Source organism: Castanea sativa, chromosome 7 (assembly GCF_040712315.1).
Source record: "Castanea sativa cultivar Marrone di Chiusa Pesio chromosome 7, ASM4071231v1".
In the NCBI taxonomy this organism is placed as follows: Eukaryota; Viridiplantae; Streptophyta; class Magnoliopsida; order Fagales; family Fagaceae; genus Castanea; species Castanea sativa.
The window spans coordinates 20,568,358-20,582,355 of record NC_134019.1 but is presented as its reverse complement, the minus strand read 5'-3'; the positions used below and the strand labels follow the sequence as shown (position 1 = coordinate 20,582,355).

The 13,998-nt window shown below is 37.2% G+C and overlaps 1 protein-coding gene across 1 annotated transcript; it reads right to left on the bottom strand.

Annotated features, from left to right (window-relative positions):
* Positions 1–12,129: 12,129 nt before the first annotated feature.
* LOC142644113 (uncharacterized) lies at positions 12,130–13,110 on the bottom strand. Its single transcript, XM_075818791.1, has 2 exons — positions 12,759–13,110; positions 12,130–12,422 (listed from the first exon to the last, which is right to left on the bottom strand). Exons 1-2 carry the CDS (start codon positions 13,108–13,110, stop codon positions 12,130–12,132), a joined length of 645 nt encoding a protein of 214 aa, XP_075674906.1.
* Between the last annotated feature and the right edge of the window lie 888 nt (positions 13,111–13,998).

Below are 13,998 nucleotides of genomic sequence, written 5' to 3'. Positions count from 1 at the left end.
ATGGGTGAGAATCAAACGAAATACTTCTTCATTAATTACTTAAATGTACATTACATATTTAAGGCAGATGTAGAAAAAGAGAAGTCCTAAGGCTAGGTCCTAAGCTTTTGGAGGAGGGTCTTGCTGAGAGGTACTGGTGGCCTCGGTCTCTTTCAACTCCAGCTCAAAGAGAGTCATGACTTGCTTTCCTTTGTCTGCTGTCTTAGTTGGAAGGATGTTGGGTTCCACCTTTTGGCTCAAGTCCTTCTCTGCATCCTCGCCTCCTTCCTTTTCTTTGTTGGAACCTGAAGGTTCTGTAGGATATGGAATTAGCTGTGGGACCATCAGAGGCAGAGCAGGGAGAGTTGAGTCAGGGGTAGGAGTAGCAGCAGGAGCCTCTTCAATCTCCTGTATCTCTAGGGGAAGCCAAACGTTCTCGGACTTCCCCAGATCCGAGGATAGAGGAACTCCAGCCACATTTAGGGCTTCCCCCCAGACTTTCTGACAGTACTCTCGGCACAAAGCCGCGAAGGCCTCTGTCAGCTGCTCCTCGGTGGTTGCTACCCCTTCCTCGTAGCTCGTCTGCTTGGCAGCCTGTAAGGAGCGTTGGAATGAGCTGGCTTCTTCCTTCATCAGTGCAAGTTCTTTTTCCAAATCCGAGCGTTCCCTTTGGACTCGGGCGAGCTCATCATCTTTTTCGTGAAGGAGCTTGCGCTGCCCTTCTATCTGGGTCTTCATAGTCTTCAAGTTTGACTCGACCCTGTTTTTCTCTCTCCTTAGCTCAGCCACCTCTGAAGTAAGCTTCTCATTTTCAGCAAGGGCTGTGCCCAAGGACTTCTCAGTCTCCATCCTAACCTCCTGCTCAGTCCTGGCCTTCTTCCGAGTGTCTTCTATGAACTTCTCGGCTACAAAGACTTCCTGAATGGCCTGTAACAAAGTATAAGGGAATCAGAAATAGTAAAAAACTTATGAATATTGTTAAAAGTGGAATCTTCCTAAAAAGGGGTAAACTTACCAGCGCTAAGTCTCTTTTTAAAGAGAGGAATAGTTGTGGCTGGCTCATTTTTTCCAAGGTTTCCATGTCCTTGGGTAGCAAAAGAGGGCGCTTCAACACTTCGGCCAAGTGATGGGCACGGCCTTGTTGAACTGCCCTTATACTGGATTGGCAGGAGATGGGTGCACCGTCCAATCTTAAGTCGGGGGACCACGTGGTCGGTGCTCGGCGCACTTCGGCCACGTTCCTGATTTCCCCGCTTTCAACTGAGCGGGCCCTACCCTTGCCTTTATCCAGCTTCTGCTGCTGAGCCGCTGGAGGCTGTTGTCGTGGTTTTTTGGGGTCCTTCTGATCGTCCCCTCGGCCTCCCCCTTTCTCTTCTTTTTGGGATCCTTGGCTGGAAGTTTTGGCTCGACTAGAGGAGGGGGAGGTGGCAAAGTTTGAAGAGCTTAGGACGCCCCCGTCTTTTTCTCGGCGACCTTCGCACCTCTCTTGATTAGGAGATCCTGCATCCTATCCATGTCTTCCTCGGCTTCGTCTTCCGGTCGGGCAACTACGAACCTTGCTATTCCAAAGGCCTCAGTGGCTTCTTCTTCCTCGTCAGAGAGTACAACGAACTGGTTCCCTCGCGGTCTTTCAATGTCGTCAAATCGGAACTGTTCTATCTCCTCGTCTAACGTGTTTGAAGAAGACACTTGCTCCTCTGGGACAGCAATTGCCTGGGAGTGTGTAGCTAGAGGGACTGCGGCAATCGGTTGTAGATGCAGTACGGTGTGAGGGGCGTCAGGGAGATCGTGGTCGTCCAAAAAATGGGGCCGGACTACGTTGATCTTCTTTCGCCTTCGGTCACCCGCTACTATGGCGTTTTCTATCTCTTGGAAGTCCGAGGAGATGAGATCGTATCCTAGAATCAGATGAGCAGCTCTGAGTTGTAGGTCCTCGCTGACAAACACCTCGGAGCGCAGTACTTGGTTGAGATCTGCAACGTTGCAGTGGCTTAAGCGTGGGCGCACGTGTTGCTTATCTGCAAAAGAAGATACCAAATCACACAAACATGGTCAGATTCACACAACATATAGTGAACCTAAATAACTGTGAATATACATTTGTGTGAGTGTTAGAGGAGTTTGTGCGGGGGGGGGGGGGGAAGGTTAATCCTAAGGTGTCGCACATGGATCTCCCCACTCAACTGGGCAGTGGAGGCCGTCGTGCCAGTTCCCAGAAACGATCAGGTAGTCATCCTTCATGTCTTTGTTGGATTTGGGCAGATAGGAGATTAGCCTAACGACGCTGGAACGGGATTTAATATAATAACCTACTTTGGAGAGTTTATGGGACTCGTACAGAAAGACGACGTCGTGCCAGGTGAGGTTTAATCCCATTTGCTCGTTTAGAGCATTGACACTACCCAAAACTCTAAAAACGTTTGGGAGGCACTGATCGGGACAAAACCGGTGGTTGCGAAGGTATTCCCTAGTTATAGGTTTCATTGGGAGGGTCATCCCACCCTCTATAAAGGCTATCATTGGGATGATAACCTCTCCCTCTTTTCTAGAACCGGCCACGGCTTCTGCCGGGCAATATTTTAACCCTACATCGCCGGGAATGTGATACTTGGCTTTGAAGCCTTCCATTCCAGCGGCGGTATCAACTAAACACTTAAACCTACCCATCAGAAAAGAACGAAAGGCTAAACTCTAAAGGGGTGAATATCTACGAGGACAGCCGAGGACTATATCCGAGGAGTAAAGGTTAAGAATAGAGAGAGCAAGAACTTACAAAGTTGAAGGTGTGCAAATTTCCACGGTTTTCTGCAGGTAAAGTATGATTGCTGATATTTTGATGGGATTAGCCCCTGGGGAATTAAATGAAAGCGCAGGTTCCCGAAGCGTCACGATGTGCGGAAAGGCGGCCCCGAAATTATGTTTGTCCCGCCCAAATTTTCGTGGAATGATAAGGATCGTTGGATGCTCATCTCACCGTTGAACGTGGGGGACAAGGTATAACTTACGGTAATAAATGCGCGCGTTTTGAAAATAAAACCGCCAAGTGGCATCTTCTGAGATGCGAAACGATTTCCACACGTGCAATTATTCACAAAGTGTGTGGAGTAGGTTCTCGTCGGATCAAAACCCTATTTTTCTCATCGGACGTTGAAAATTAGAGTTTTGAGGGGCTATTGTGGGGGGTAAAAAGATCCTGATGGGAATGTGGGCCTTTTGGGCTGTGCTAAGGAAGGCCGACCTGCTCTTGGGTTTGGAATCTGTTAGTACTACGGGTCGGCCCATACGCCGAGGATCCGAGGATCCAGCCGAGGGTGAACTTCCCCTCGGACGGACACCGGAGAACCCGGGACTTCATGGTAAAGGTTAGGGAATGACACGGTCAAGACCAATGGTTAAAAGGGGTGAACCCTTGAATGTCCTGGAAGCACCGATGTTAGAGAAATAGCAAAGATAAAGGCTGCCACCTCCACATTAAAGACCCTGCACCTACCACCCTGGCCGCATTAATGGGGAAGTAACACCTGAACAGTGGACGGGAAACTTCTGGTTACTATTCAAAGGCACTGAGAAAAGAAATATCTAGGCTAAGGGGGAGTTGGGGCAACACGTGTACAAAGTATCAAAGAGAGGAGTATTTAAGGGGCAACCTAGAACAGGAATAATGGCCCCCTTTTTTGTAATCTAAAAAGAAAGAAAAAGAAGAAAGAGAAAGAGATAATATAAGAACAGCTCTTGGCTTACGTCCGAGGGGGTTGATTTACAATATTCCTTGTTGTTTTCAAGTGTTAGCAATCTTTGACTTGTCATTTAATCCTTAGACACTTCTAACCTGGGTTTCAAGCCCACACTCTACAAATTCATATTGTTTAAGGCTCATTGGGCCTGAGCCCGTAACTGTTTTTGGGGCCAGGTGCAATTGTGCGCTTACAAATGCCTAACTCTAATTTCTAAATTATTACATTACTAATAGTAACAATAAGGGTAAAATATATGTGAGTTTTAATTAGCTCAATTGGTAAAAAAAAAGTTTGTTGTTGAATAAAAAATATGGGTTCGAATCATACCAAAATATGATTAATGTCTTAACCATGGTTTTAAAAACCAGAATGGTTAAAGAACCAAAAAAATGACCAATTTTCACTTTTTTTTGCCAATTTTTTTCGGTTTTTACCAGATTGGTATAGGTCCGGTTCAAGTTGAACTGGCCATTCCGGTCTAGTTTTTAAAATTGTGGTCTTAACTTGATGATAAAGATTAAGAGAAAAACTTAAGTTTCCCTAATTAAACCATTCCATATGTTCACTTAATCCACATCAACACAAACAATATTAATTTTTGAAAAAAAAAAAAAAATTTGTTGCCACGCCATGAAGCCTTTGGCTAACCCATTGGAATATGGAGAAGTTGACATAGTTTTGAACAACAATACTTTCAATAGACTTTGTCGTGATTCTCCAATTTCTTTCTGTAAGGAATAAATTTAAAAAAAAAAAAAAAAAAACCTAGATCTACAAGAATATCATGTATTGTTGGGTTAGTACCGTGAAACTCACTAGCCACAACGATCTTCAAGAAAATCATGAGATTCCAAACTTTGACATCTATTGAAATTCATTTCTTACAAGCATGAGACAACAAACTCATAACTCATAAGCACAGACTTATTATGTAGATTATGCAAAAAGTCCCCTTTAAGTAATTTAAAGACCACCATTAGTAATTTGGTCTATAACCACACCAGCCATTTCAATCGATGTTCGGTAACAAAAAAAATCAACACGATGTAAGTCACTACTCACTATAAAGAATCTAAAAGCGTGAAATGATATGTAACTCACTATATAACTTGCTATCACCATGCACCTTTGCCATAAATGAGACTAAGCATTATCATGTCTCCCAAATTTGTTTATTGCTTTTTCCTCTTCTTCATATTCATACTTGTTGACATCCCAAGTAAGTACTTTCACATCGTTGCCATGATCATTATACTCGTATACTTTTTATACAAATTTAATGAAGTTTGCTCACTTCACCTATTTTACAAGTTCTTTTTCATCTCAAACAGTGTACAGGATCGATATGATATCTTGTATGGTTACTACGATATATTCTGATATAGTTATATGTGTGAATAGTGAGAGAGTCAGGATTATAGATTACGGGGAGCAAGATCAAAAGAGTAAAATTAATTCGAAAAAGTATTAATTGATATTAATAACAAAATAAATAAACAACTATATGCAAATGTAATTGTCATATACAATTAAAATTTGGGTTTGTAAAAAAAAAAAAAACTTGGGTTTGAGAATGAAAAATGCTGGTGAGAAAAGGAAAAATTGCTATTCGTAATAGAGGTGCTATGAGTAGTTCTAGACCATAAATTATTTCAAAATATTTTTGCCAAATTTTGATATGGCAGATTGTAAATGATTAACAAATATTAACGCATAAACTCACAATTTTTTTTTCAACAATTACACTCTGCCATGCAACAGTCATAACAAAAAGTTGTGAAAAATTGTGTGATCCTCAACTTTTTTGAGGTGCTATAATCACTAGTGAGTGAAAGTAGGTTTTTTTTGTTTTTCATAATTCTATTCAACAAAATAGTGGGGGAGAAGTAGGCTTCACAAGTGGTTTTAATTTATTATAATATTAATATAAGGTGGGACGCATTGGCCCCCATGTGAAATTGTTTTCCTACCATAAATTAATACACGGTACAAGTACAATATGTATGTAAAAAAGCTGATTGTCTTTGAGTATGCAAATAAGACCTTGTACTATATATTACTTGAGAATTTTTCGGGCATCCCCCCTTCCCTCCGCCCCTTTGTGTGAATCGTCCAATTATATGTAGAAGTCAAACATGGAGTGGAATATGAATTTATTCATATGAAAGTTGCTTAAATCAATGTATAAAATGGGAGGGGGGCATATTGTGGAAGATGTCATGATTTGGCATGTTTTTGCACTTACCGCGGTCATTGAAACACCATGAGGTGCCACCCAAGTCTTATGATTATAATTTCAGAAGTTTTATTAACGGTAAAAATTGTATTCCTTTGGCCTGTTCTGAAATCCAACTACTTCAAGATAGTGCTATTCAAGAATCTGATGCCATTTCAATTCAGAAGAGGAGATCGATCAACTTCAGAAGATCACTAAAAAGGTGTTTTTTACTCTCAGGTAGAGTGCAAGATACAGATTCAAACTTATAAGATATTTCCTTAAATAGATATATGTGTGAATCGTGTCATTGAACGCAAAAGTCAATTATGGACTGGATTATGCATTCGTTCTTTTTCACAAAATAATTGTTGCAATCAATGTATAGCCAGGGAGACGGCATATTGTGGAAGATGTAATTATCTAGCTTGTTATTGCACCTTCTACCATTAATGAACTATGAATTATGTTGAATTACAGTAAAAGTAAAATGTAATTTTTTCTTCTTCTTCTTCTTAATAGCTTTAACCTTTTTATTCTTGTTAAAATATTTGCAATTCAGCGATAATGTTTGGCCTCCTTTACATGGAGAATTAAGGTTCTAATTCCCTACTTGTTGTAACAAATATATTTTTTTTTTTTTAATTAGGAAGCTTCTCAATTTTGCTAGGCTATCAACCATAATTTTAGAAAATCAAAAAAATTGTTTTTTTTTTCTTCCGACAATTCAATAATAATAGCGGGAAAGTGAAGATTTGAAAGCACTCACAGCAGTGGTGGTATATTGGTATTTTTTAGCTCTTCAAACACCAAAAAGCATGCTCCAGCAGTGGAGCTAAATCTTTTTTTTTTTTTAGCTCTAATGAACAGTGCACATCTATAGATAGATGTGCACTGTTCATGAGAGCTAAACAAAAAAAATATTATTTTATTGTAGTTGGTGTTGTGAATGTTTTTTGAGTTGTGAGATATATTATTTTATTGTAGAAGATATATTATTTTATTGTAGAAGATATATTATTTTATTGTGATATTTATATTATTTTATTGTGTTGAAAGCTAAAATAGATCCACTGCTGTAGCATGTGTGTAGATATGTATAGGTAAAATATATAAAGTAACTTTTGGTGGAGCTAATTTTTTAGCTCCACTGCTGTGGATGCTCTTATATGTCATGAAGACACCACCAGAAGGTGCCAACTAAGACCTATGAGTATAATTTCACAAATTTCATTAAGGGTAAATTGTATTCTCTAACCTATAATTTTAGACATAGGTCCCAGCTAGTTTAACTAGTAAAGTCTCTGATGGTTGAATAAGAGATCTGGGGTTCAATCACCACCTTCACCAAAAACTGATTGGTATCTTAGTCTGATGATACAGAGCTATCATCAGGAACGGACACCATATGTTGAAACTCTCTCTCAAAAATAAAAAACTGATAATTTTAGATCAGTTGAAACTATAAATATAATGGATTGTAAATATATATGATAATGCGATTATGCATATGTGTATATATACACATACATTTAAATTGATATGATGGATTAAAAATATAAAGGATTATCCATCAAGATGGAAATTCCCTTTAATAAAGTGGTAAAAAATTAGAGATAATTGATCAATTGCTTTCCAGAAAGGTCATCATGCTATATACACACACAAACATCTATATTTGCAATTGTATCCGTTAGTAAAGAAACATTCATCTTAGCAATTTGTTTTATTATATAGAGAGAAAGAAATGGAATGGTTGAATAAATATATACCATCAACTAGACCTCGATGATGTTTGGGAAATTCGAAAGTTCCATTTGTGGATTGGAGTGGGAACATAATATGAGAAGATCGCTAAGATACAAAACTTTAGCACAATTAGTCTCAATCTTTCATTTCCTCCAAAACCCATATGCAATTTCTTCAACCCATCAAAACCTTTTTCCTATTTTGCCTTTGACCCTCAAATTCACCTTCACTCCTCAAATTTTCCTCATTTTCTTCTTTATGAGATTGCTAGCGTCCAATGCCCCAGATTAAAAATAGCAAGTTGTATTGAGTGTTTTGAAATAGCAAGTTGTATTTTGAAGGCCTACAACTGCACCTGTTGTAGACTGGAAATGGGATTGGGATTACTAAAGTGAAATTCTAGAACACAACACATTAAACTGGTTCTATGAACTCGACTTAGCTTTGGGACTGTCACGCATGTTCAGTTGGTTGTTTAGATTTTAGCTCAGAGATTTAGCTAATATCTTATGAAGTTCGACTGTGAGTCTATAAGTATTATGACAGTGTTTAGAGCATGAAGATTGGGTCTATCAAGCAAATATCCGTTGGTACAAATATAATAATAATGGAAACAACACAAAGAGAAACTGAATAATACGTTGAATATTATTAATTTGAAGAGATGAACACAACACTATTTGGACTGAGGCGCGACACTCGCTCTTTTTAAGGAGATTTAAGCCCTTGGTTAGCTAATCTTTGTAACTGGTGCAGACCTTCTCTGACTTGTCTCCCCCAGGATACAACAACCCAACAAATGTTGTATGGCTAGAACAACTTTTGCACAAAGTGTTCAAGCCCAAAGCTCCACCAGAAGAACATCTTTCTTTGACCCGAAATCTCTCAAGTATTAAGGAATATTATTGAATTCACTCTCTCACACAATACTTTTTGCTTTTAACGTTTTCTCTTCATTCATTCTTGATATGAAATTAGTCCATAGTATAACCATATATATAGTCTTCCAACCCTTCACATAACCTACATGTTATTTATTAATTTAGAAAACTTCTTTTAATTTATTTAATCTAACTTACATACAAGTAACTCTTTCTTTCACAAATTTTATTATAACTCATCTCTTTATTCATCTTTAGTTATTTTGAGTTTCAACATATTTAATTCAAAATGTAGTAACATTCCCCCACTCATTTTAATATTAAATTTTGAAAATGAGAGATTACCAAGCAAAAAGGGATTATTATGCATCATGAAGGTGTGCTCTGCATTGAACCTTCACTTAGTGAAACAACAATCTCTACTCCAGAGTCAGTAGTGGTCTTCGACTTGAACTATGACTACTTAAGGGAAATAAAGTATTACTGCTCACACATAATGATCCAGGTGTTAACATGAGCTTTTATAGCTAGCACTTTACGGCCGTGTGCTGATCCCAGTTTCATGAGTGTATTTGAGATTAAGTCCAAATCTCATAGGGAATGGCCCCACCCTCACTCACATAGGTGAAATTTTGTCAAGGGTGCTCCTCTAATTCTGACACTCCACTCATACGAGTTACAAATTTCATTAAGAGTTTTTTACTCAACCTTTCCACATTACAGGATAAATACACTTACATCATAGGGATGAACAATTAAAAAATTATTTACAAAATAAAATTTTCAAAAATGAATAGTGCATTTCTTACGACCATTGTATAATTTGTTTTTCCCATTGAATCCAATTCTCAGGATCACTGGTCCTTGGGTTGGGTATCCTCATACATGGCTCATGATTCTATGGACTTTAGTCTCATCCCCCTCGATATATTCCAGACCCTCGCTTTTGTTAAGGACTTAGTTAATGGATCTGCACGATTATCACAAGATTTAACATATTCTATATTAATGATGTCATTACTCAAATAAGATCTCACAGTACTGTATTTTCTTCTTATGGGTCTGGATTTGCCGTTATAAAAACAATTACGTACTTTACCAATTGTAACAGTGCTATCACAATGAATTAAAATAGGTGGTATTGATTTTTCCCAAAGAGGAATTTCATGCAACAAATCTCTCAACCAGTTTACTTCCTCACTTACTGAAGCTAAAGCTATAAGCTCAGCCTCCATAGTAGAGTTAGCAATAATAGTTTGTTTTTTAAATTTCCAACATATTGCACCACCACCCAAAGTAAAAATGTAACCAGTGGTAGACAAAGAATCACCTGACAAAGTATTCTAGTTGGCATCACAAAAACCTTCAAGTACAACAAGATATTTTTTATAAAACAAACCATGTAGTTTGGTACCGGATAGATATTTCATAACTCGCTCAATGACTTGCCAATGATCTCTACTAGGCTTGCTAGTAAATCTGTTAAGCACTCATACTGCATATGCAATGTCAGGTCTAGTACAATCAGTAGCATAACGCAAACTACTAATGATGCTAGCATAATCCTTTTGATTAAAAATCTCATCATTATTATTCACAGGAAATAAATGAAGACTAGAATCAAAAGGAGTAGCTACACTTTTGTGATCATGAAAATTAAATTTTCTCAATATTTTCTCAACATAATGTGATTGATCAAGATATATTTCATCACATGCTTTTGTAATTTTCATGCCCAAAATAAAATTAGCCTCACCAAAATCTTTCATATCAAAATGGCTTCTAAGCATATTTTTTGCTTCATTTATAACATGCAAATTAGAGCCAAATATTAGCAAGTCATCCACATAAAGGTTAATAATGACATGTGAGTTTTCCCAAGTTTTATAATAGATGCACTTGTCAGATTCATTTGACTTATATCCATTTTCAATCATGCAAGAATCAAATTTTTCATGTCATTGTTTAGGAGTTTACTTTAAGCCATATAGGGATTTAGTTAGCTTACACACCTTACTTTCTTGACCATGCTCTACAAATCCTTCGGGTTGGTCCATATAAATTTCCTCATCTAGGTCCCCATTCAAAAAAGTTGTTTTTACATCCATTTGATGAATTTTCAAATCATATATGGCTGCAATAGCAATTAGTAATCTAATGGATGTAATTCTAGTAACAGGAGAAAAAGTGTCAAAAAAGCAACATCAGCTTTTTGCTTAAAACTTTTTGCAACAAGTCTAACTTTAAATTTGTCTATTGTGCCATCAGGTTTAAGCTTTTTCCTAAGGACCCATTTACAACCTATTGTTTTACAACCAGGTGGTAAATCTACTAACTTCCATGTTTTATTAGAAATAAGTGAATCCATTTCATCATTCACAGCCTCTTTACAAAATACACAATCAGGTGATGACAAAGCTTCTTTCAAAGTAAGAGGATTTTCATCAACATTAAAAACATAATAGTCAGGGCCAAAATCTTTTTCAACTCTATCTCTTTTACTCCTTCTAAGTTCAATTTCAAGATTTTCTTGATTTTGTGAATGAGTTGAGGAACTAGGTTGAGAAAACACATTTTCTATAACTTCTTTGCCCCCACTATTTTTAGATTTAAAAGGAAATTTTTCCTCATGAAAGATAGCGTCACCTGATTCAAAAATCACATTATTTTCAATATTCAAAAATCTATAGGCTATATTGTTTATTGCATATCCAAGAAAAGCACAGGTTGTAGCTCTAACACCCAATTTAGGTATTTTGGGATCCGTTAACCTTACAAAGGCTAAGCAACCCCAAACTTTAAAATATCTTAAATTTGGCTTATGCCCTTTCCACAACTCAAAAGGTGTGAGTTTAGTCTTTCTGTGTGGCACTTTATTTAAAACATGACAGACTGTTAAAATTGCTTCCCCCCACAGATTTAAAGGAGCACCTAACTCAATAAGCATGGCATTTGTTAAATTAATCAAAGTTCTATTTTTTCTTTCAGCCACACCATTAGATGCAGGTGAGTATGGAGGAGTAGTTTCATGGATAATTCCCAAGGACTGAACAAATGAGTTGAACTCAATAGATTCATACTCCTGACCTCTATTACTTCTAAATCTTTTTATTTTTCTACTGAATTGGTTCTCAACTTCTCTTAGAAATTCTTTAAATTTATCAAAAGCATCACTTTTATTTTTTAATAGATAAACATATGCATATTTTGAGAAATCATCAATAGAGGTGATGAAATACATGTTTCCTCCTTGAGTTAATTTTCCTTCAAATTCACAAAGATCTGTGTGAATTAGTTCTAACAATTTAGTATTTCTTTCAACATTTTTATGAGGTTGTTTTGTAATTTTAGCTCGACTGCATGCTTCACATTTTTCAAAGTCTTTTGTTAGTCTTGGGATTAATCCTATATTACTCATAATTCCCACATATTTACTGTTTATATGACACAAGCGAGCATGCCAAAAATTCACAGAAGACAGCATATAAACAGAACTAGCAGATGACATGTTATTTTTAATATTTAGTTTGAACATTCCATCACAAGCATACCTTTTGCCCACAAATAATCATTTCTTAGAAATTACATATTGATCAGATTCCATTGTTTGTTTGAAGTCAGCCTTATTCAGTAAATAGCTTGACATTAGATTTTTCCTCATGGACGGAGTGTATAGCACATCTTTCAAAGTGAGCACACGTCCAGAGGAAAATTTTAGCTCAACCTCACCACTCCCAAGTACCTTGGTTTTACTAGAGTCACCAAGCATAATTGTTTTTTCTTCTTCAAAAGAAGTGTATATTTTAAACCAATTTTTATCATAGCAGACATGCCTATTGGCACCAGAGTCTGCCCACCACCCTTCAACATATTGGATCATGTGTATGTATGTAATCATAGCCACTAAAGGCTCTTCGGTAACATTAGCCTGTGGGACAGATCCATGTTTCCGAAATTTGCAAAATCGAGCAATATGCCCACTCTTGCCACATACAAAACATGCATTAACTTGTTGGTTATTGGAAGGGGGTCCTTGGTTCTTATTCCTTTGACTAGGGTTGCTCCTATTGTGAGGTCTACCATAATTTTTCATATTTTTCTTTCTTGGCCTCAATTGAGCATTTTTAGGAAAATGATCTTTGGGTTGGTTATTGCTTGCTGAAATTAAATTTACCTTGGTGGTAGAATGTCCATTACCTTCATGTGTTATAAGTGCATCCTGTCCTCTGGCTTCCTCCTCTATGCGGATGCGAGTGATCAAGGATTCTAGGAACGTCTCCTTTTGCTTATGGCGCATTGATTTTTGGAACTCTTTCCATGATGGTGGTAGCTTGTCAATGATACCAGCCACAATAAGGTTGTTCTCAATCTTTATGCCTTTGGATCTAACTTCTGCTACGATCATTTGAAAGTCTTGAACCTGTTCCACAACAGATTTGGTATCCACCATTTGATAGCAAAAGAAACGACTAGCCGCATATTTCTTTGCACCAGCCTCTTCAGTGTCATATTTGCTTTGTAAAGCTTTCCAAATTTTCTTGATGATCATAAAGTTCGTCTTCGGTCATACCGTCAGTAGAGACCTTGTTTGGATTCTTCTCAGTGAGGACATAGGCTACTTTAAAAAGGCTTAGATAGAAAAGAACCTTGGCTTTCCATCTTTTGAAATGGGCTCCCTTAAAATGGAAGGGCTTGTTGAGATCTCCAACATTGTCATTTGGCTTCTCAGTTGTTGGCTCCATTTTGAATCTCCTTAAAATTGTTGGTGCAAATACAATAATAATAGAAAGAACACAAAGAGAAACTGAATAATAAGTTGAATATTATTAATTTGAAGAGATGAACACAACACTATTTGGATTGAGGCGTAGCACTCGTTCTCTTTAAAGAGATTTAAGCCCTTGGTTGGCTAATCTTTGTAACCGGTGCAGACATTCTCTGACTTATCTTTCTTAGGATACAACAACCCAACAAATGTTGTATGGCTAGAACAGCTTCTGCACAAAGTGTTCAAGTTCAAAGCTCCACCAGAAGAACATCTTTCTTTGACCCAAAATCTCTCAAGTATTAAGGAATATTATTGCATTCACTTTTTCATGTTGTATGGCTAGAACAGCTTCTGCACAAAGTGTTCAAGCCCAAAGCTCCACCAGAAGAACATCTTTCTTTGACCCAAAATCTCTCAAGTATTAAGGAATATTATTGAATTTACTCTCTCACACAATACTTTTTGCTTTTAACGTTTTCTCTTCATTCGCTCTTGATATGAAATTAGTCCATAGTATAGCCATATATATGGTCTTCCAACTCTTCACATAACCTACATGTTATTTATTAATTTAGAAAACTTCTTTTAATTTATTTAATCTAACTTACATACAAGTAACTCTTTCTTTAACAAAGTTCACTCATCTCTTTATTCATCTTCAGTTATTTT